The sequence below is a fragment of the Taurulus bubalis genome (genome assembly GCF_910589615.1).
Source record: "Taurulus bubalis genome assembly, chromosome: 3".
Taxonomy (NCBI): Eukaryota; Metazoa; Chordata; class Actinopteri; order Perciformes; family Cottidae; genus Taurulus; species Taurulus bubalis.
Window position 1 is genome coordinate 4,336,735 of NC_136591.1, and position 18,750 is coordinate 4,355,484.

The 18,750-nt window shown below is 45.2% G+C and overlaps 1 protein-coding gene across 2 annotated transcripts in view; it reads right to left on the reverse strand.

The window, feature by feature from the left end:
* cdc42bpab (CDC42 binding protein kinase alpha (DMPK-like) b) overlaps nucleotides 1-12,162 on the reverse strand; it is a 74,590-nt gene extending 62,428 nt beyond the window's left edge. For both annotated transcript variants that reach the window (XM_079216020.1, XM_079216019.1), the window contains exon 1: nucleotides 11,790-12,162. In XM_079216020.1, coding sequence (XP_079072146.1) covers nucleotides 11,790-11,967 — 178 coding nt within the window. In that variant the 5' untranslated portion in view covers nucleotides 11,968-12,162. The remainder of the gene's footprint in view (nucleotides 1-11,789) is intronic.
* Nucleotides 12,163-18,750: the final 6,588 nt, after the last annotated feature.

The following is an 18,750-nucleotide window of genomic DNA, read 5'->3' on the forward strand; positions in this document are numbered from 1 at the left end:
TAAATGTAGTATTTAAACTAACAATGAGAATACAAAGCATACAGTAAACCTTAAATGACACAAATGAATGAGACAATAGTTTGATTAAAAGAATAAACATTTATATAGATGCCTGTATGTATGCCTGCTCATATTTTGAGCGTCTTTCTTTTAAAAGCATATTTCAAACTCAGCGTAAATGAACGGCATGAACACATGAATATAACTTTTCCAACACTTTTGGGATTTTATTTTTTTCAAGGACTTTTCCAGGCCTGGAAATAACCATTTTAATTAAATTCCATGACTTTTCCAGGTTCTCCACGACCGTAAGAACCCTGACACAGCGATTCAGACCTCAAGCTGAAGGATGAACATCACTCGAGTCCCGCGTCTCTGCTGTGGAGACGGGGAGGTCGGAACAGTGTGTACGAGAGGGGGGTGTGTGTGTGTGTGTGTGTGTGTGTGTGTGTTTGTGTTTGTGTGTGTGTGTGTGTGTGTGTGTTCAGCAGCGCAGATACATAGACGAGCCTTAAAATAGATCGGGTCACCCTCAAATTCGCCGCCGCACCACGAGCCAAGGTCAACGCTCCATCGGTGTCAGCTGCTGTGAGCAGCACCGAGGAACACGGAGTCAAGCAGATAGATGAACCGACTGCATGTGATGTCTTCAGCTCCAAGACAGCTCCTCGAATCCATTTCAGCTATTTCTCCCCATCTCTCTCTCTCATGCTCAAGTATGAATGTCAGTGTGTCCAGTGAGGTTTGACTAATAGAGGTTGGTGATGGGAGGATGACAGTCTCCGTGTTTTTAATGTTGCAGGTGGAATCGACCGAGTTTTGTTCTTGGTGTGCATCAATTGCTGCATCACCACTCTCAAAACAGCAACATGAAATACTAGAATAGCCACCTTGCCTCCATCCATGTCCAAAATGTCATCAATCCATTTTATTCTCGCAGATTCTTGTGTGAAAATTGGCATATGAATTTTTGAGTTATGTCCAAAAACGTCTAACGACTTCGAATCAGTTCCACGTTGAGCCAGATGTGAACAGTTCCACAGTTACCACGGTCATGAGATAGGTACAGTAAACCCAAACATGAAAATATCCACTTAGAACATTATTGTTTGATGCGCTTCACCTGTTTTGAATGCATATTTACATAAACTGATACCGCTGATGTATTCTGGATACTTGGATCTGATCTAAAAGCTGCATCACAACCGATGAGACGGGGACGAATGTGGCGCTCTCCTGCATGCTGCTGCAGCACCGTGCCACACGACCATTTAGCCACTGGAGTGTGCAGTCCTTATTTAGCCTGAATCAATTCAAAAGGGCAAATACCTGTCCTTTATGACAGCATCAGATAGAGGATCAAAGCCTGTGTGTGTGTGTGTGTGTCAGAGCTTTATTAAGGATTCAGATCAGCTCTGTCAGGACCGACCGCACCGTCTGATCCTCTCAGCGTCTGCACGTGTGCCTCTTTTTGCACACGCAAAATATAACATGCAAACATACCCAAAAAAAGGGAGCAAAAAGAGACGAGTATGTACGCCGACGCAGCCTTCTCCGTCACTGGGCAGACAGAGGAAATAAAGGAAGTAGACAGAAAAGAGGAGAGGAAGAGAGAGACGATATTGAGAGAAGGATGGCCAAGAAACCAACAAGGTGTGTGCAGCGTTATCAGTCCACACAAGCAATGAAGACTGAGGGAATGGAGGGGATAGGGAATTGAAGAAATCAAAGACAGCAAGAGGAATACCAGGAGCTGACAGACAGGTAGAATGGGGCGGGTGGCTCTGGTGGACAGACAAAGAGGCAGACCTGGCCTCATCTAAACAGCTGCTGCTCTCTCTCTCTCTCTCTAACATTGCACCTCTGCTCCAAATTCCAGCTATGAGGGGCTGGGGCCTGAGTCAGCACTTCTCACACACACACACACACACACACACACACACACACACACACACACACACACACACACACACACACACACACACAAAAAGCAGCAGGGCGATGCTCTGGCTACGGCACGTGCAGAGGGACATAAAGCTGCCAGGGCCAACGGTTGGAGTTGCATCTTCAGACTTCTGCGTCTCAAGCGTCGGGTTTTTTTTTGTTGCACATATTAAAAAAGACGTTAGTTGGGCCACTAGAGTGGATGCATTGCAGAGGTGTGATAAGGATCTCAGTGAAAGAAAGTCGAGGCAGAACAACAGATGGAGGAGGACTAGCTGGTTGGAACGAGCCTCTAAAATCAATGCTTGTCCCATGCTAAAGCTAACGGGGACACAGTAGGAGTGAGATAGAAAGTAGGAGCAGGTTCCCCATGGCAACAACATCCACCGTACGTCCCAACAACGGAATTAATGACATGAATTAACATAATGTCCATGCTAAAAACGCCCAGCAAGCACACGCCTAAGGCAGAGTAAAAAAGGTGGAAATGAATCGGGTTCCCCGGTGACTCCCGGTACAACCACAGCTAGGGTTTCGTGCCAAAGAGCCTCTCTGAGAAACATCCTGTGATGGAAGAGAGCGAGTGGAGGAGGCAAGGAACCAGAGGAGATCACATCCTGCAGTTTGCTGCCATGTTATTTATGAACGTGTGCCCCGACGAGGCTCCGGAGGGTTATGTTTGAAGAGCAGATAATGGGTTTTATCCTGCAGGCACACGGCCATGCTGAGGGATTTATACGAGTAAAAACACTGGGCTGAACTCACATGAAGTTGTACATTTAAAGTTATTCGTCTCTTAAAGAAAAAACACCTTTAATACCCATCTTCACAAACAGTTTGAATCGGATCTGAACGGTCCAAATTGCGTGTATGGCTGCTGCCCAAAAAAGTCTTAAGTTTCCATAATCCCTGGATTTAACTGTGGTTAAGCAAGAAGCTTTCTCTAAACTGGGTATGTTTCTTTCTTCCACATTAAGTGTAATCAAGAGTATCACAACACATACAACATGAGATACACTACTGGTGAACATCGGGGATTAAATAGTTATCATTATTATTATTATAGAATGAATAGTTCTCCTGACACACAGCATCGCCATTCAGAGGCTTTGTGTAACAATGAAAAGAAAGATCAACTGTAGAGAGGTGGGTTATGAGGCTTTCTATGGACATGTTCTTTTCTTCTTTAATACGACGTGACTCTTGGTCCTCATCTGAAACCTGTAACTCCGGCTGACCACATCTGGCTTTCGAGAAACTTTTTACAGCCACCAGTCAAGCCAAATGGGCAACGAGTGTTTATAGAGACGGTTTGGATGTTTTTAAGTTGAATGAGGTACTTCTCCGTAGTCGCTGTACTACTGACAGTACATGTACATGTCTCCCACAGGGAGCTAAAGCCGTTATCTTAGCTCTCCCCAAAGTCACCAGACTCCTTCGACAAAAGCACTCCCGTGTTCCGAGAGGTAAAAATCACATACAACGAGAGCATAGAGGCTTCAGTTCCCCGTCGGAAAGAGCTGTCTAACGGGAAGGTAAAACAGTAAAAATAGTCTAAATATAGCGTCCACTCAAACTGATATTGATTTGTTTACGGTGTGTAAAATACATCTTTAGCTTCTAAAGTGCACCAGCTAGTCTCTTTAGCTTCTAATGTTCACCAGCTAGTCTCTTTAGCTTTTAATGTTCACCAGCTAGTCTCTTTAGCTTCTAATGTTCACCAGCTAAGGCTTAGTTTGCGATGAACACAAATTGTATAAAGAAACAAAGCTGCGGGACGTAAAAAACAAAATAACTATGCAAAAGATGAGTTGAGGGGAGCTGAAGGTGATAATCATCTGTGGGTTCCTCATTAAGAGCGAGATAGACATTTAAATCCATAGTTATTGAAATATTATTGATTATAGTCGCTTTAAAAGATAGATTTTCAGTGGAGTATTACTTGAAATGTGGTGCTGGAACCATTATGCATGCCATACAGTTTTTATGAATGAAGAAAAGAGAACAGTTTTCCACTGTTTTACTTCCATCTTGCTCAGCGAGACCACAGACAGTCCCAGTTCAGCCAGTATGGGAAGAGACGAAACTATGCAGAGGAGCGCCTTCGCCAGTTGGCCGCGGGACCATTTTGGCTGAACGAGTGGAGGGGGCGGCTTTCCCAAATTCACCCTTTCACAACATAAAAAAAAAAAAATCTTGTGAGAAAACAATGTTGCTCTGTCTGCCTGTGCTGTCCGTGTGTGTGTGTGTGTTCAGTGCAGACTGAGCCGGCATACGGAAAGGAAGACTTGCTAATTGCTCCTCTGAGCTGAAGAGTCATTGCAGACCGACAATGTTCCTTCAGTGTGAGGAGAGCGACACTCGCCAGTGATTCAAAGTGGTAGAAGAAGCGCTGAAGCCTCTTGGAATCTCCCAGAAATTAAACTAAACAAATAGTTGGAGTACAGGCTGTTAAAAGAACATGAATACAGATGACTGTTTACAAAATCTGATGCGGATTCCTAATGAAAGAAAGAACACATGCTAATGCAGGGATTGTTTTTTTTTTTTGGGGAGCTTGAAGCCAACATTGGACTCGTTTTGAAAGAAAGCTGCAGTATATAAAAAACGAAGCATAACATTATAATGAGCCGACGCAGCCAACCGAGCAGGTTCATTTTCATTTGGTCGGTTAACACCGGACAGACAGCTGAGCAGAGAGGTCAGATGAACCCCAGGGGGAGGAGGAGGTGGAGAGAGAGATGGGAGGATGAGAGGAAGTGAAGGTGAAGTAAAGAGGAAAGGAGGAGAGGCCATTTGCAATCGGGTCCCCGAGGGTCCTGAGAGGCCGGCTAATGACCCGCGCTGCAGCGCGTCCTCTGGGAGACGAAGAAAGGAAGCCGACCCCTTCCCCGGCCGCTTTATGATGACACAGCACAATTAGCGGCAGGCATTTCTCTGCCGACAAAAGCTCCCAGACAGATTGACTCTGTTTAAAAAGGCCATCTGTAAAATACCCAGATGCGTCACACCGGTACAGCTCCAGAGAGCCCGAGCATCACATACACTGTTACTTAACCACACCTCAGTGTGCCGTGAGAACTCTTCAACATTTTGGGATTCTTGTCATTTAGGCTCCACCCAACTATACACTACTATATATAAACACAGAATTTAACTGTATAGGTTGGGCCCATTGTCACAGATACCCGATCCTGATATTGGAGTCAGTATCAGGTATCTGTACCGATATCCCTAACCCAACAGAGCGACCAATCTTAGCCATACTTGGTACGTTATGGACACACCATAAGGACTAATTATTAATAACCTCACCTGAAATGACTAAAGCTACACTAACTCATGTTTAGCCAGCAGTAGGTAGCAGACCATTGTAATGCTGGACCCCCAGTATGTTATAACATGACTTTATTTAAGGCAATAATATGTGTTCCTTTAGCTGGGGCACTACGCCTTTTTGCTTTACCAAGTCTGAGAACCAACATTACCGTGGTTGTCTTCAGGGTAATCGGCGCTTTGGAGGCTTCACATTGTTAACAGAACGCTTAATAAACTGAGACATGGCATTTAAAAGAAGAGTGAATGTTCACCCGGCAGGGAGGTGCTACTGATTTCATTAGAATTCAAAAAGCTACCCAAGTTTCTGTATCCTTATATGATCTTCTGCTGATGAGTGATTTATATTCGGCTTCATCTTTGGGCCGGCTTGTTTGGAATAGCGTGGGTTCATTTAGAGTAAGGGAGAGCCGAGACAAAAACAAACCGAGCATTTAAAAGGCGTCGGCGGCTGCTGGGCGCTCTCTTTGGGACACTAAACTCTGGTGGGAAGTAGTGGACACCAGGAGAGGATCCACATGGGCCCCTCGGCTACGTCTGATTGTTTGCGAGTCCACTCTGGACAATGGAAAAGGCTTTGTGTGTGTGTGTCTGTGTGTAGGTGTGCGTGCGAAAGAGTGTCAAAGAGGACTCCGAGAGCATCTGAGTGATGAAGAGAGCAGCCTGCCTTGCTTGAGAGGGGAAAACCACCAGCGAGGAAGTAAACAAGCCGGTGACCTTGCACCTTGCCAACGACACCAAACTGTTGGGACGACGAGCCACAGAGCACACAATGACACAATGACACAGCTGCCCCGCTTCCTCGTATGACATCATGTTCCCGGAGAAAACTGCGTCCTTGTGGTTCCTTCCTGTTCTCCAGGCCGTAACCACCGGACGGCCAGACGGGAAACGGCAGAACAACTTGAGGGGCAAAAAGGATGTCCTGATAGAACCGCGCCCAAACTGGATTTTAAAGTCCTTCACAAATATTGACATTCGGGATAATAGCGATAATGATTCATCTTTGATGCCAACATGCATTTCACTGGCATCGTTTTGATCTACAACTTTCAAATCATTTAATACCAGATTACTATCTATCTGAACAACTAATTCCTATTTCAGAAACCATTTATTGCCAAGTACGTTTACACATACAAGGAATTTGTCCTGGCGGAAGGTGCATAACATTTAACAATAAACATTTAACGATAAACATAAAACAAAGTGCAATAAAAAAGGGAGCATGAATATTTACAATTGGGTCTACCGAGTATTTACAATTAGGACTACGGAATATAAAAATTAAAGTTAAAATTAAATTAAAATAAAGTGCAAGGAATGAAGTGACAAGTGTAAAGTAAAGTGGCAAGTGCATAAAAATTAATGACTTCATGTCTTTATTATAATCTAAAAGCATCTCGTCCTAACCAGGACGCTAACACAATAAAACACTGCTTCACAATCATAGCAATAGAACGGACATTGAACTGGTTTTAGTGGTCATTTGACTGATATGAAAGAAAAGGGTGATGGTTATTACTAGTCATGGTGACGGTTATTACTTGTCATGGTGACATCACACATCAGCAGGTAAGGGATCGCCAGGAAGAGAGCGGACGCAGCTTCGGGGACAGACAGCTAGCTAGTAAGCTAGGTAACGTTAGCTTGTCCTTCTCTGACGTGACAGGGAATAAAGCAGAGCGACTGTTAGACCCAGCGTTGCAGTTATCCAGCTAGCTAGTTTGCTAACTAGCGCACAGCTGGCTAGTAAGCTAGGTAACGTTAGCATGTACTTCTCCAGAGCGACAGGGAACGAGGCTGAGGGACCGTTAGTCCCAGCTGCCACTGGCTAAGCTAGCTAGTTAACTAGTGTACAGCTAGCTAATTAGCTTTTTTCCAACCATGCTTCACCCCCATTTACTCTGTTTTAGTTGTTACTGGAAAACCTCTTCTCAGTGACTCTGAACAGGTCCCAAGTTGGTTTAGTTTCTATGGAAGTTGGCCCACAACAACGGTCGCAAACGCTACCTTACAAATAACAATCTCTGCAGCTGCAATCAGTGCTAGCCTTGCATACGGCCTGGTTCGTTCTTGGTGGGATATAAAGGCCTCCAAGCAGAATTTAAAACCATGTGACAAACATTCTTATAGGCGGAGTGACAGCTCTTCTGGTCTGTACAATGACGGGAATAACAGGGAGGGGCTCCGGTCTGTGAACTATGAGATAGCCTAGTTAAGCAAAGCCACAATAATAAGAGAGAGTGTGTGTGTGTGTGTGTGTGTGTGTGTGTGTGTGTGTGTGTGTGTGTGTGTGTGTGTGTGTGTGTGTGTGTCCACTGAGTGGTGCATGAGGCATGCTGCCAATGAAAGCCTTGCAGGGTGGAGCACACATCAGCTGCAGCTGAACAGCTGGCCGGTGCAGGCTAACATCTAGTCTCGATTGAGAAAAGGTTTGGCCTCCTCCCCCATGTTTGCTAACTGTGGGCTGGCTGTCATGGCCGCCCGCTTTTCATTCAGCTGCCCGGCAATCTGGTTCCCAAAACAGGGCCGGAGCCCGGCACAAAACAAAAAGCAGGGAATGATGGGAGAAAAGTACGGGATATCCAAGACAATTGAATGCAAAGTCCACAGAAACCCTTTTCTATTTAGGAAACTGCAGGCATCCATGAAGAGCACAAAACACCTGAACCAATACATAAATATGGACTGTACACCGAGTTTAGTGCTTAAATGAACTGAAACACTGCTGCGGTATACATGTGAGGAGTCAGGATACAGCGGACTTTCCCCTGTTCGTTTCTCCTGTGCCTGCAGGTCACGTCTCTATTTCAGCTCAAATGAGGTCACCAAACAAGAAAGAAAACCCAAAACAAATGTTTGTGTTCTTCTCTGGCTCGAGTACATTCTCAGGAGGAAAAAAGGAACGCGGAACCGGCTGTTTCAATAAAATAAAAAAAAGGTACACAGGTACGCTTTTTCTTTTGTTTTCCCGTAGCTGCAGAGTGGCTGACAAAGGCAGATCACTCACTAGTTGAAGAGGTCTTAGGTTTCACAAGGCCCATCTTGAACCGTTTGTGAGATAATAACTGCTTTTGTTGGACGATATACTGTTAATCAGCCCGGATAATAATAATTTAAGACCATTTCACCTACTGAAACAATGAATACATAATCCGGGCCCAATGCTATCTCATGCGTTATGCAATAAGTCGTTAACGTAATTATAATGACGGTCCTGATTTCACTCAGATGAAAAACTATTTTTCAGGATCGTCTGCTATTACTGCTCTATGGCTTAATATGCGTTTTTGACAAATGATAAAGCACGTACATGCCTTATCCCAAAATGCTCGACTGTGACTTTGCACATCACAAAAAGCGACAGCCGATATGAACATGGTATTCATGTTCTCATCTTACTCTCTGCAAGAAAGGACATTTACATATCTACCTAGATGTCCGTTTGGTTTACGTAGAACAGATCACCCGCCTTGAGTTTAGCCAGCCGACACAAACGGTGACGCTTCCAAAATACTAGATCACCGACACCGACAGCGGAGACACCCGAGGATCTTGTTACGTCTCGCCCTCCACCAGGAGCCTCAACGCGCGTCTGATAGCCATCTTTCATTTTGTTACAGAGAAATACGTGTAGTCGTAGTAAACGGAGTGAAGCATCATGGTCCATCTGTTTGGGTAGGGTTTCCCTCAGTTAGTAGCGAGCAGTTCCTGTTTCGGTGACTGTGTAGGTTCAGTTTTATAAAGTAAAACTAATAGCAGAACATAGAAAAGACCATTTATGTAATGGCTGACACAACCACCTGTACCAATATCTCATGTTTGTAGTGAGAACTCTTCTGGAAGAAGACAACAAGGCCCGTCTACCCGGACCACCTGATTACGACATTAACATCATCTTTGTTACGTACTTTCAGCTTCATTGCCCTCTGGGGAAACAAACTCTGCAACTCAATTAACTTAATTGATATTAATTGTAGAAGCTGGAGGATTCTCATTCAAATCCCTCTGGAGTGGAACAACCATAACGAGCAACAACACGGGGCCGACAGCTCGGGCACAGCCGCACGTCTAGCGTCACCACGGGGAAATGTCAGGGTGAAGTGAAGTCACCACTTCACCCCCAAAGCCCACAGCACCTCTGCTCAAAGGCCAGCGCACACAGCTCCATGCTGCATATCATCTGTGTGTGTGGGGAAGAGGACAGGATGCTCTAAAGGAAACAACACATGATGTGTAATGACTAAACATAGTTGGATAAAATGGCTTTTGGACAAGCAGGAAAGTACCTCTTAAGATACACAACAATAATCATCACCAAATCCTAGCCACTTCCAGTGATTTACTAGCCAGCATAGCTCCATTTTTAGCACAAAATAGGTTGTCCAGATGGCGGCTGGTGGTAAACCAACTAAGCGACCGCAGCCAAATTTAACCACCATTTGACTGATTTAACTTCCAGTCTGTTTGTCTGCCACTGCCTCTCTGTAGTGGGCCAAACTGCTTCCTGTTTCACATTGCCGTTTCAGAAGAAAAGATGCCAGCAAATGTGCCAAACTGCACCTTCTTTCCATAATAATTAGGTTGCCCGCTGTATCATAAATGCGTCTCGATCCGCGGGCCGATGATTTGCTCTTGCGCGGCCTCAGACCGCTGCAGCGCGGCGTTCAGGGCTTTAAAGACATGCCGGCCAGCCAGGCGTGCTCCAGCAGCGAGCTGGGCCTCTGCGCCAGATACAGCAAAAAAAAGAAAAAAGGTGAGTTGTTCACATTCCTGCTTCATGCACAAACCAAACCCCCGATGTCACACTTGCACAAATGATTGAGGGAGGTGTGTGTGTGTGTGTGTGTGTGTGTGTGTGTGTTCCTCCTGCGTGTTTCGTTCTGCAACTTTGCTTTAACCAGGAGAGTGGGAAATAGTTATACAACGAATCAAAACATTCAGGGTATGTAACACTGATCTGTACCCGATCACGACAATGTCTGTCTGCTAAGAGACGGCTCGGTTAGTCATCAACACTCTCTCTCACACGCACACACGCCCATAAAAAAGGAAACCGATCCAGCATGCCAAGTGACTGCGAAAGAGAGAAGCGAACCAAAGAGGGTTCGTTCGGTGCGATGCCAGAGAGTTGTCTTGACGTGAGCGTGCGTTTTCACGAGAATAAATGCTAGCCTGGAGGATCAGGACATCTTTATGAGATCTTTCCTGGATTGGTATCAAAACGCGGAGTGAGCCTGTTTAAGATCCTCGCTACCTTTAATGTCCTGCTGTGTGTTTGGGTGACTTCTTGGCGTCGTCTGTCTGGCACCACCTTTTACTTCTGGGTTTTGTCTACCGTTCAATGTGTATTTCGTGCAATTTCAACATGCTGTCTTGTGTGTGTGTGTGTGTGTGTGTGTGTGTGTGTGTGTGTGTGTGTGTGTGTGTGTGTGTGTGTGTGTGTGTGTGTGTATGATAAAGTCACCACTGTTTGTGTTATGGCTCCTCAATGGTGAAATGAGCTCCCCATTGACATCAGGACCGCATACAGTCTCTACATCTTCCGTCGCAAACTAAAAACACATCTTTACTACACCGTGAATAAGGAAAGTAGCACCTAGTAGCACTCAAATGTCTCTTACTGATAGCACTTTGTAGTTTAACTTTATTGAATAAATGGTACTTTCTTGATTCTTGTTCTGAGTTTGAATGCACTTATTGTAAGTCTCTTTGGATAAAAGCGTCAGTCAGCTAAATGTAATGATGCAATTGCAAAAGCCTAAAGTGGCCGTGTTGTTTAGTTTCAGGGAGGTTTGAGTGAGGAGAGAGCAGCCAACTGAGCCCCACTACTACTATAAAAGGAATGTGATGAGGAAGGGAGGGCCACAGCACCACCACACCAACATCAGCCTATCATCTTACCAAAAGAATGAAGAATTTCTTCTTCTTGATAAAAAATTAAGAAAAATTTAACTTCTTCAATGAAGAAAAAATATTTTAAAAAAGAAAAGAAAAATTGAACTTCTTCAATGAAGAAAAAATATTATTTTTAAATGAAGAAAAATGTTTTTTAAAAATTTAAGAAAAATTGAAAGAAAAAAGTTTATAAATTTTCTATAGAGGAACAATAAAATAATAAGTCTTGCTCACCTCATTTTTTCTTAATTTTTTTATAAATCTTCTATCAAGAGAAAAATAAAAATTCTAGCTCACCCTATTTGTTATCAAATTGTTTTAATCAATTTTCTATAAAAGAGGGAAAAAAAAGTCTTGCTCACCCCATTTTTTTCTTAATTTTCTATCAAGAGGAAAAATTAAATCAAAAGTCTTTCTCGACCCATTTTTTCTTTATTTTGTATCAATTTTCGTCATTTTTTTTTAAATCAAGAGGAAAAATGAAATCAAAAGTATTGCTCATCGCATTTTTTATCATTGTTCTACCAAGAGGAAAATAAAAGACAGCCTCTCATCCCACTTTTTAAATGAATGTCCTAGCAACAGGACCATAAAAGCCAGCCTCTCACCCCACTCCAGGAACTCCAGGATGTTCTTCTCCCGGCGGGCCGGGGAGTTGTTGCACTCGTCGTAGAGGCAGACCAGCACGTCCAGCAGCGTCTCCACGCTCAGGCACTGGCCGTTCGCCTGCGCCGGCCCGTCCAGCACCAGCTTCTCCAGCTTCTTCAAACGCACCTCTCCCGACATGGTTATTCCTGCTGGCTGCTTGCTGGCGTAATGGTGGAGGAGATAGGGACACGAGCGGCCTGGTAGTTAGCACACAGGGGCCTGTTCGAGAAGTTCTCACCTTGAATGTCTCGACAATTATAAAAACTTTCAGCTGGGGACTGGGCAGTTAAATCCGCGTCAACGTCGGCCAATTCATGACCCCCCTCTCCTGGAAGAGCCCGTCGCTAAAGCCGCATAACACCTCTTCTTCCCCGTTGTGGAGTGCGTATCCCCGCGGGGACACATAGGAAAAGTAGTCACACTTACAGGACCCTGGCTGCCCCGGGCCGGCGGATCTTTTTTACGGGATGAAATCCCAATGGAGGCTGGCAGCTTCGGAGAACCAAATCGAGACGGTTCAACACATCCCCCCGAGTTGTTGTGGCAGATATTTGGGATTCTCCATTCTTGCAGTAACACCCCCACCACCCCCCCCAAAAAAAATGCAGGGCAGATCTGCAATGCTACAAAGCCCCAGCGCCCCTCCTCTGCTCCAGGAATGGAAGGGCGACACAGGCTTAGTTAGCTAGCAGCCTGCTAGGTTAGCGTAGCCAGCTAGCCTGCGAGCTAACGCGATGGTTACTTTCCCCTGTTCCTAAACGCCATCGTCGCGAGCTGACCAACTAGATGCAGTGTGCTAGCGCCGTTTAACACAATTGCTCACACTTTCGGCAGCATTGTGTTATTTCCCATCCAACTGGAACAAATATTCCCGTTTGTTTTCACAACTCAGTGCTGGCAGATATGTTCTTTAAATCCCATTCTTCCGTCCACAACAAAAAATGTATCTTTAGTTTTCTTCACAGGTCAAAAAACGACGATTCGCTCAACAGTCCCGGCATATAAGTTAACAGTCAGAAAATGCGGGTCCTTTTTTCTTTTTTTCTTCTGAAGGTTACAGCGGAGCTCGTTTCACGTCAAGAGCAAAGCTGTAGTCTGTCCTGCTTCCTCCTGAATGCGGGACTCCGCCGTGCATTCCCCCGTCCTTCCCTCTGCGGTGCTGCCTCCCCCGCCGCTCGCTCGCGTCGCTCCTCGCAGTCTCCTACAGCCAAGCTACGAGCAGCCTGAAGCCAGAGACTCTCGACAGGGAGAGACAACCGAGTAGACAGCTCTCTCCGTTACGTCGCACTGGATTATGGGAAGTAGGGGGCTCGGTTGTAAACTATATGAATGGGTTACAAATGGACGCTTAGCTCGCTACGCTTTATACGTGTACACGTTGAAAACTAAACTTACGAACCCGTAATAAATACGTAACCTGTTCCTTAGTCAACGTAGGGTATTTAAACTGTAACGCCATACGCGGCATGACCGTCGCGCGGCTCGTTTTCCGAAGAATTTCGTAAATGTCCAACTTTCACGCATGCGCAGAGCGTTGAATCCCGTAGCGGCCATCTTTGATATTCCGTTCCTCGAACGCCTCCTTTTCCTTTAGAGTCGGCGTCATATCTCCCCTACGTTATAGCGTCTCTGGTCGCTGCTGCAGGCAAAATCTCCCAGATCATCATCATGGCGCCCGTCACAGCATCTGCTGTGCGGAAGGGGCTGTCAATGTTGTGAATGGAAACTGCGGGCTGTCTGTCAGCCTGCTGGTGACGTGGTGCGGAGAGGACGCATCCTCTGCGGGGCCGGCGCTGCCGGCCCTTTAATTAAACCCATGCGACGCTGTGGTCTGCATCATCAATGTAACCTGTGGGGGACACACTCACAACCTTCAGACTGTGTGTGTGTGTGTGTGTGTGTGAGAGAGAGAGACACCTCCCTGCACATCCCTCCACACCTCATTTAAATTCACTTTCTCATTACACTTACATTCCATGCACTTTATTTTAACTTTAATTATATAATCTACTGTAGATTCAATTGTGAATAGTCATGCTCTCATTTATTGTTAAATGTTAAATGTATGCACCGCCCGCCAGGATAAATTCCTTGTATGTGAACACATGCATGGCAATAAGTGGTTCTGATTCTGATGTTGTGGTCTGCATCATTAATGTAACCTGTAGGGGACACACTCACAACCTTCAGGCGATACATACTCATTGTGTGTGTGTGTGTGTGTGTGTGTGTGTGTGTGTGTGTGTGTGTGTGTGTGTGTGTGTGTGTGTGTGTGTGTGTGTGTGTGTGTTTGTTTACGTTTACATAGCTCTGCATACATTCACTTCTCAGTCCAACAAATGGTAACTTTGACAGTGATGTGTGGTCTCAACGGCCCGGTGAAGGTGGCTTGTGTTCCCAATTTCAAATAATGAAAATGCAGGATTATGATGCGTCTCTCATGCTTCTGACCGTCCCTCGGTCGCCTCGTTAGTCCAGCTGATCTGCTGGAGAAGCTTAACCCTGATGGCAAACTCTCTTTACACAAACAGGCTTGTGTGGCTTAGACTTTCTGATGGGCGTGTGCTCCTGCAGTCTGTCCCGCTGATCACATGTACAGACCCATGAATGAGAATACATCACACAGATCAATGAAGTCAGACATCGATCAATGCATCAAACTATCTGCACCTATTTGTACTTTTTCCATCTGTTCTAATAAACCTGTTGGAGAGGCCACATGCTCACATTAGCATTAACAGTGATGACATCATATGAATCATTCATAAAGTAAACAGTGATATTTCTCATTGAGTTGCTCTGAACGTCCCATCCTGTTGAGGCGAGCTGCTTATCGCCGCTCAAAGTGCATCTATTAATGGTTACCGGCCTGCAGCTGCATGGTCGGGGTCTAGAGAGAGAACACGTCAACAAAACATCAAACACTTTCATATCTCAGAAACGGGTCACATGGAGTCGTGCTGCAGCGCCGGGCAGTAGACAAGTTGAGTGTCCAAAAAAAAGTGTAATTTGAGGCACTCTGGAGCAGCTAAGAGACAGTTGTCTATGTTTTAAAAGGTGTACCTCTCTGAGGTGATTGATTGTTGGAAACATGTTCTGTGTCAGAGAGAAAAAACTTGTTTTCTGTGTTGTTTGTGTGGCGCTGGTCCCTTGTAAAGTAATAATCCACTCTGAAATTAAATTCACATCATTTTCATTGTTTTATTTAGTGCCGTTTTAATGCCGTTGTGTTTTTCATTATCATTACATTTATCTTTAAGTTTCCTTTTGAGTGACCTACAACTATAACAACGAGTCATTTAACATACATGTACATTAATTGGAGATAAAATGAATTATAACATGTGATGTTGACTTTACTGAGGTGATAATAAACTATTTTCACTGAAAGCAGGGAACCAGACATTTCAAAAAAAGAAAGATATTCCAATCATATTATAAATATAAATGTTATTTAATATGTCGCAGAAGACTTTAAATAAGGGGAAACATTTACCAATACCAAAACAAAGGGAAATAAAAACAATTTAAATGGAAAACACCATAACAGTCTAGCTAGTGGAGTTCAGGTAAATCATTAAAAACAGAAAAGAAAAGTGCAGTCGAGGAATTATGTGAACAGATGACGTCATTGATCGAAGTCTTGAGTGTAGTTTCCTACTTCTTGAAATAGTTTCTTCAATGTCCCACATTACACACATACACACACACACACACACACACACGCACACACACACACACACACACACACACACACACACACATACACACACAGCGCGTTTAGGCTGTCTGCTCCTTTAAAGCTCAGCGTCACCACAGCGCCCTCTGCTGGACACACTGCCTCCCTGCAGCTGTTAATGGAGACTGCAGCTCTATGGTATGACTATCCTGTGTGTGTGTGTGTGTGTGTGTGTGTGTGTGTGTGTGTGTGTGTGTGTGTGTGTGTGTGTGTGTGTGTGTGTGTGTGTGTGTGTGCGTGTGTGTGTGTGTGTGTGCGCGTGTGCGTGTGTGTGTGTGTGTTTAGATATTGATCAATTCCTCTTAACAGTATATTTAAGTTAGTTTTGTGAACTTGTGCAGAACTCATACAGACACACAACTGATCACCAAGAACCTGAACATCTAGACCTTTTATTCCTTTTATTTGGATTTATCTGGTTCTTTGTCACCCTGCATGCACACTACAAGTCTCGCCTACGTCGATTAATTAAAAGTTAATGAAAATATTTATTCTTAGTGCTATCTAATCACGTCTGATCCTATTTGGTTAAGTCTGCGGCGGGATTAAACCCTCCGTCTCTGCGCTGATTGACCGCCATCAGCTGCGTGAAATGCAATTAGACTGCACTCTGTCTCTGGAGCCATCGAGCCGTATCTCTGCATTGTCCATCCCTGCATTGTCCTGCACAGGTCTCGCGCTCTCTGATCGATGATTATTGGATGGATCGATCCAGACTCGGATCGTGCGTCTTTTTGGACGTCTGGAGCTGAAAATGAGGTCTTTGGTGGTCTTATGCGGGCCTTTAAAGTGCAAAGTTTGCACCTTAATGGTCCGCACAAATATTTGGGGACATTAACCCCCCCGGTGAACATCCGCGGGGGTTCATGTCCCCAAATATTTGATATTGAGATAAAGCAGGCAATGGCGGATCAGGAAGTCGGTGACAAAGAGAATAAAGAGGAATCTGCGCTGACCACCAACACAAGTTCAATATTGACTCTGCGTCGCAGCCCCGCCTTGTTACCAGGGAGACGCCGCGCGGGATGCTGCGGGGTAACGGGCCGTGGAGTCTGCGTGTCTCCTGTAACGTCTGTCCCACGCAGACCCGCAGCCCGCCAGCAGAGGGGAGGTCGTGTTTCACAAATGGAAGGGAATGAGCTATAAATTGGACCTCTTTTGAATGCAAATGCTTTGGATGTTAATTAACACCTGAGTTGTTGATTGTGGGAGCTTGTTGGCCTTTGATTGAAAAGAAATGGCACCTGGGAGCATCAGGTGGAGCTTTGAACTGGGCAACTTGTCTTTGATTGGCATGGGAAGGAAGAAAGACTGAGAAATATCACACAAAGGGCATCTTAATTTCCCGAATTAGGGGTTGTAATGTGAGGGAGAGAGGATAACACGGGGTTCCTGTGGGGAACAGGGACTTAGGCTCGGCCCCTGGCTGGACTGGACAATGGGGGAGCTCTGGATTTACATGTCTGCAGCGACGGTTCTGACATGAGTCGACGCGATGGAGCCGTTTGGACCTCAGCTGAGGGGTCAGACTCACAGTACTGCTGAATAAATCACATTAGACCTGTTTAAAGAAGAAGAATGAGAGGAAACTTTGCCTTTTTTCCTTCAAAAACACAGATTCTGCCTTTAAAAACACAACGGAGGCATTACTGACTGATGTGTGCAGTGCTGTTTTGTGCGAATGTGAATTTTAACAACATTTTCTCTTCTTCTTGAGCCATGGAAAACCAATTCAGATGAGCCTCTGAGGCCAACTCACTGGGAAAAGCTTCCATCACGGATGAGGATTATCCTTCGGACACACAGATGCAAACAGCCGAAACTGAAAATGTCATTTGTTCACCCAATCGCACAAAAAGTTGCAGAAAAAAAGAGGAAAACTTTTGGTTTGCTTGGTTTAAAAAAACACAAATGCAGCAGCACTGAGATCCCAACTGTGTAATAACGGCCTCAGTCTTAACTGTGTTTCATAGTGTGGAACGTGGCTGTGGGTCATAGTGTGTGGCGCCCTGAGCTGCAGGCTGGAGCTGCAGGTCTGGCAGTCATCTGTCATGTTCTCTTCCTGTGTGCTCCTTCAGTCTGTCTGACATCTCTAAGCAAACACGGCCCAATACACAACCCCGGGCCGGGCCTTCTGGGCAGCCAGCGGGAGCACCCCTCTTCTAATGTTTGTGTGACAAAAAAGGCAAAGGCAAATCCTCGCAATGGAATCAGATAATCACCAACCTGTGAAGAGCCTGCCCCAATCCACATCCACCGCAGGCCCCCCTGGATTAACTGTCTGTTTGGCTAATAATTTTAATCTGCCGGAGAGGGCTGAGAATGGGCGACAGGGCTTGGAATAAACATCTAATCCTCTGGTTCCCCTCCTCCCTTCTCCTAAAGCTCTGCAGCGCTTCCTCCTCAACCCCCTCGCTGTACACTCGTGCCAAAAAATGAAGCGACTGGAACGGCCCGCTGCCGTTTGGGCCCCGATCTCTCCGGTCCACTTCTTTAAGCCGGACCGCAGTCGCTCTGCGGCCACCCAGACGGAGATAAGGCCACCGTGTGACGGACTGTTGCCAGACTGACATCGTCCAGTGGAATGTACGCATCAGAGTGTGAGCCGTGTGCGTAGACAAGGGTGCTACTGAGCAGAGAGGGCACTTCAGGTTCACAGGGTCAGGAGATGTCTGTCTGGGACGATGTGTAGCAGCACAGAACACACATTACCCCAAAAACCTGCCAATCTGTTCCACTCTGAAATAAACACCAGCTATATGACTCATAACTTACAAGCACTATTCAGATGACTCTACGTTTAGTGGACAGAGAACTGACTTTGGGCTGTGGAGCGAAATACTCAGTTATGTCGTGCGGGTCGTCGTATAATGACAATAATAATAAATCCTGCCTAATATTGTTCCACTTCTTTTTTTCATTTGGGGCAGTGAATTCCCAGAAATGTCATTTAAACAATCAGGATGTGAAAGTACAGTTGAGCCAGTATATCAAAACTTAGTGCAGAAATAAATGTTGACTTGATTCTGTGTTTACAGCATAAAGAGTTTGAGATCCTCATTCTGACATCAAATAACAGTTTTTAGTGAAACTCCACAATACTGATGGCACTCGAGTCTAATTGTTGCTGTTTGAAGTATGGCCACTTAGATATCCTGTTTAGGACGGGGCCGCATTGTCGC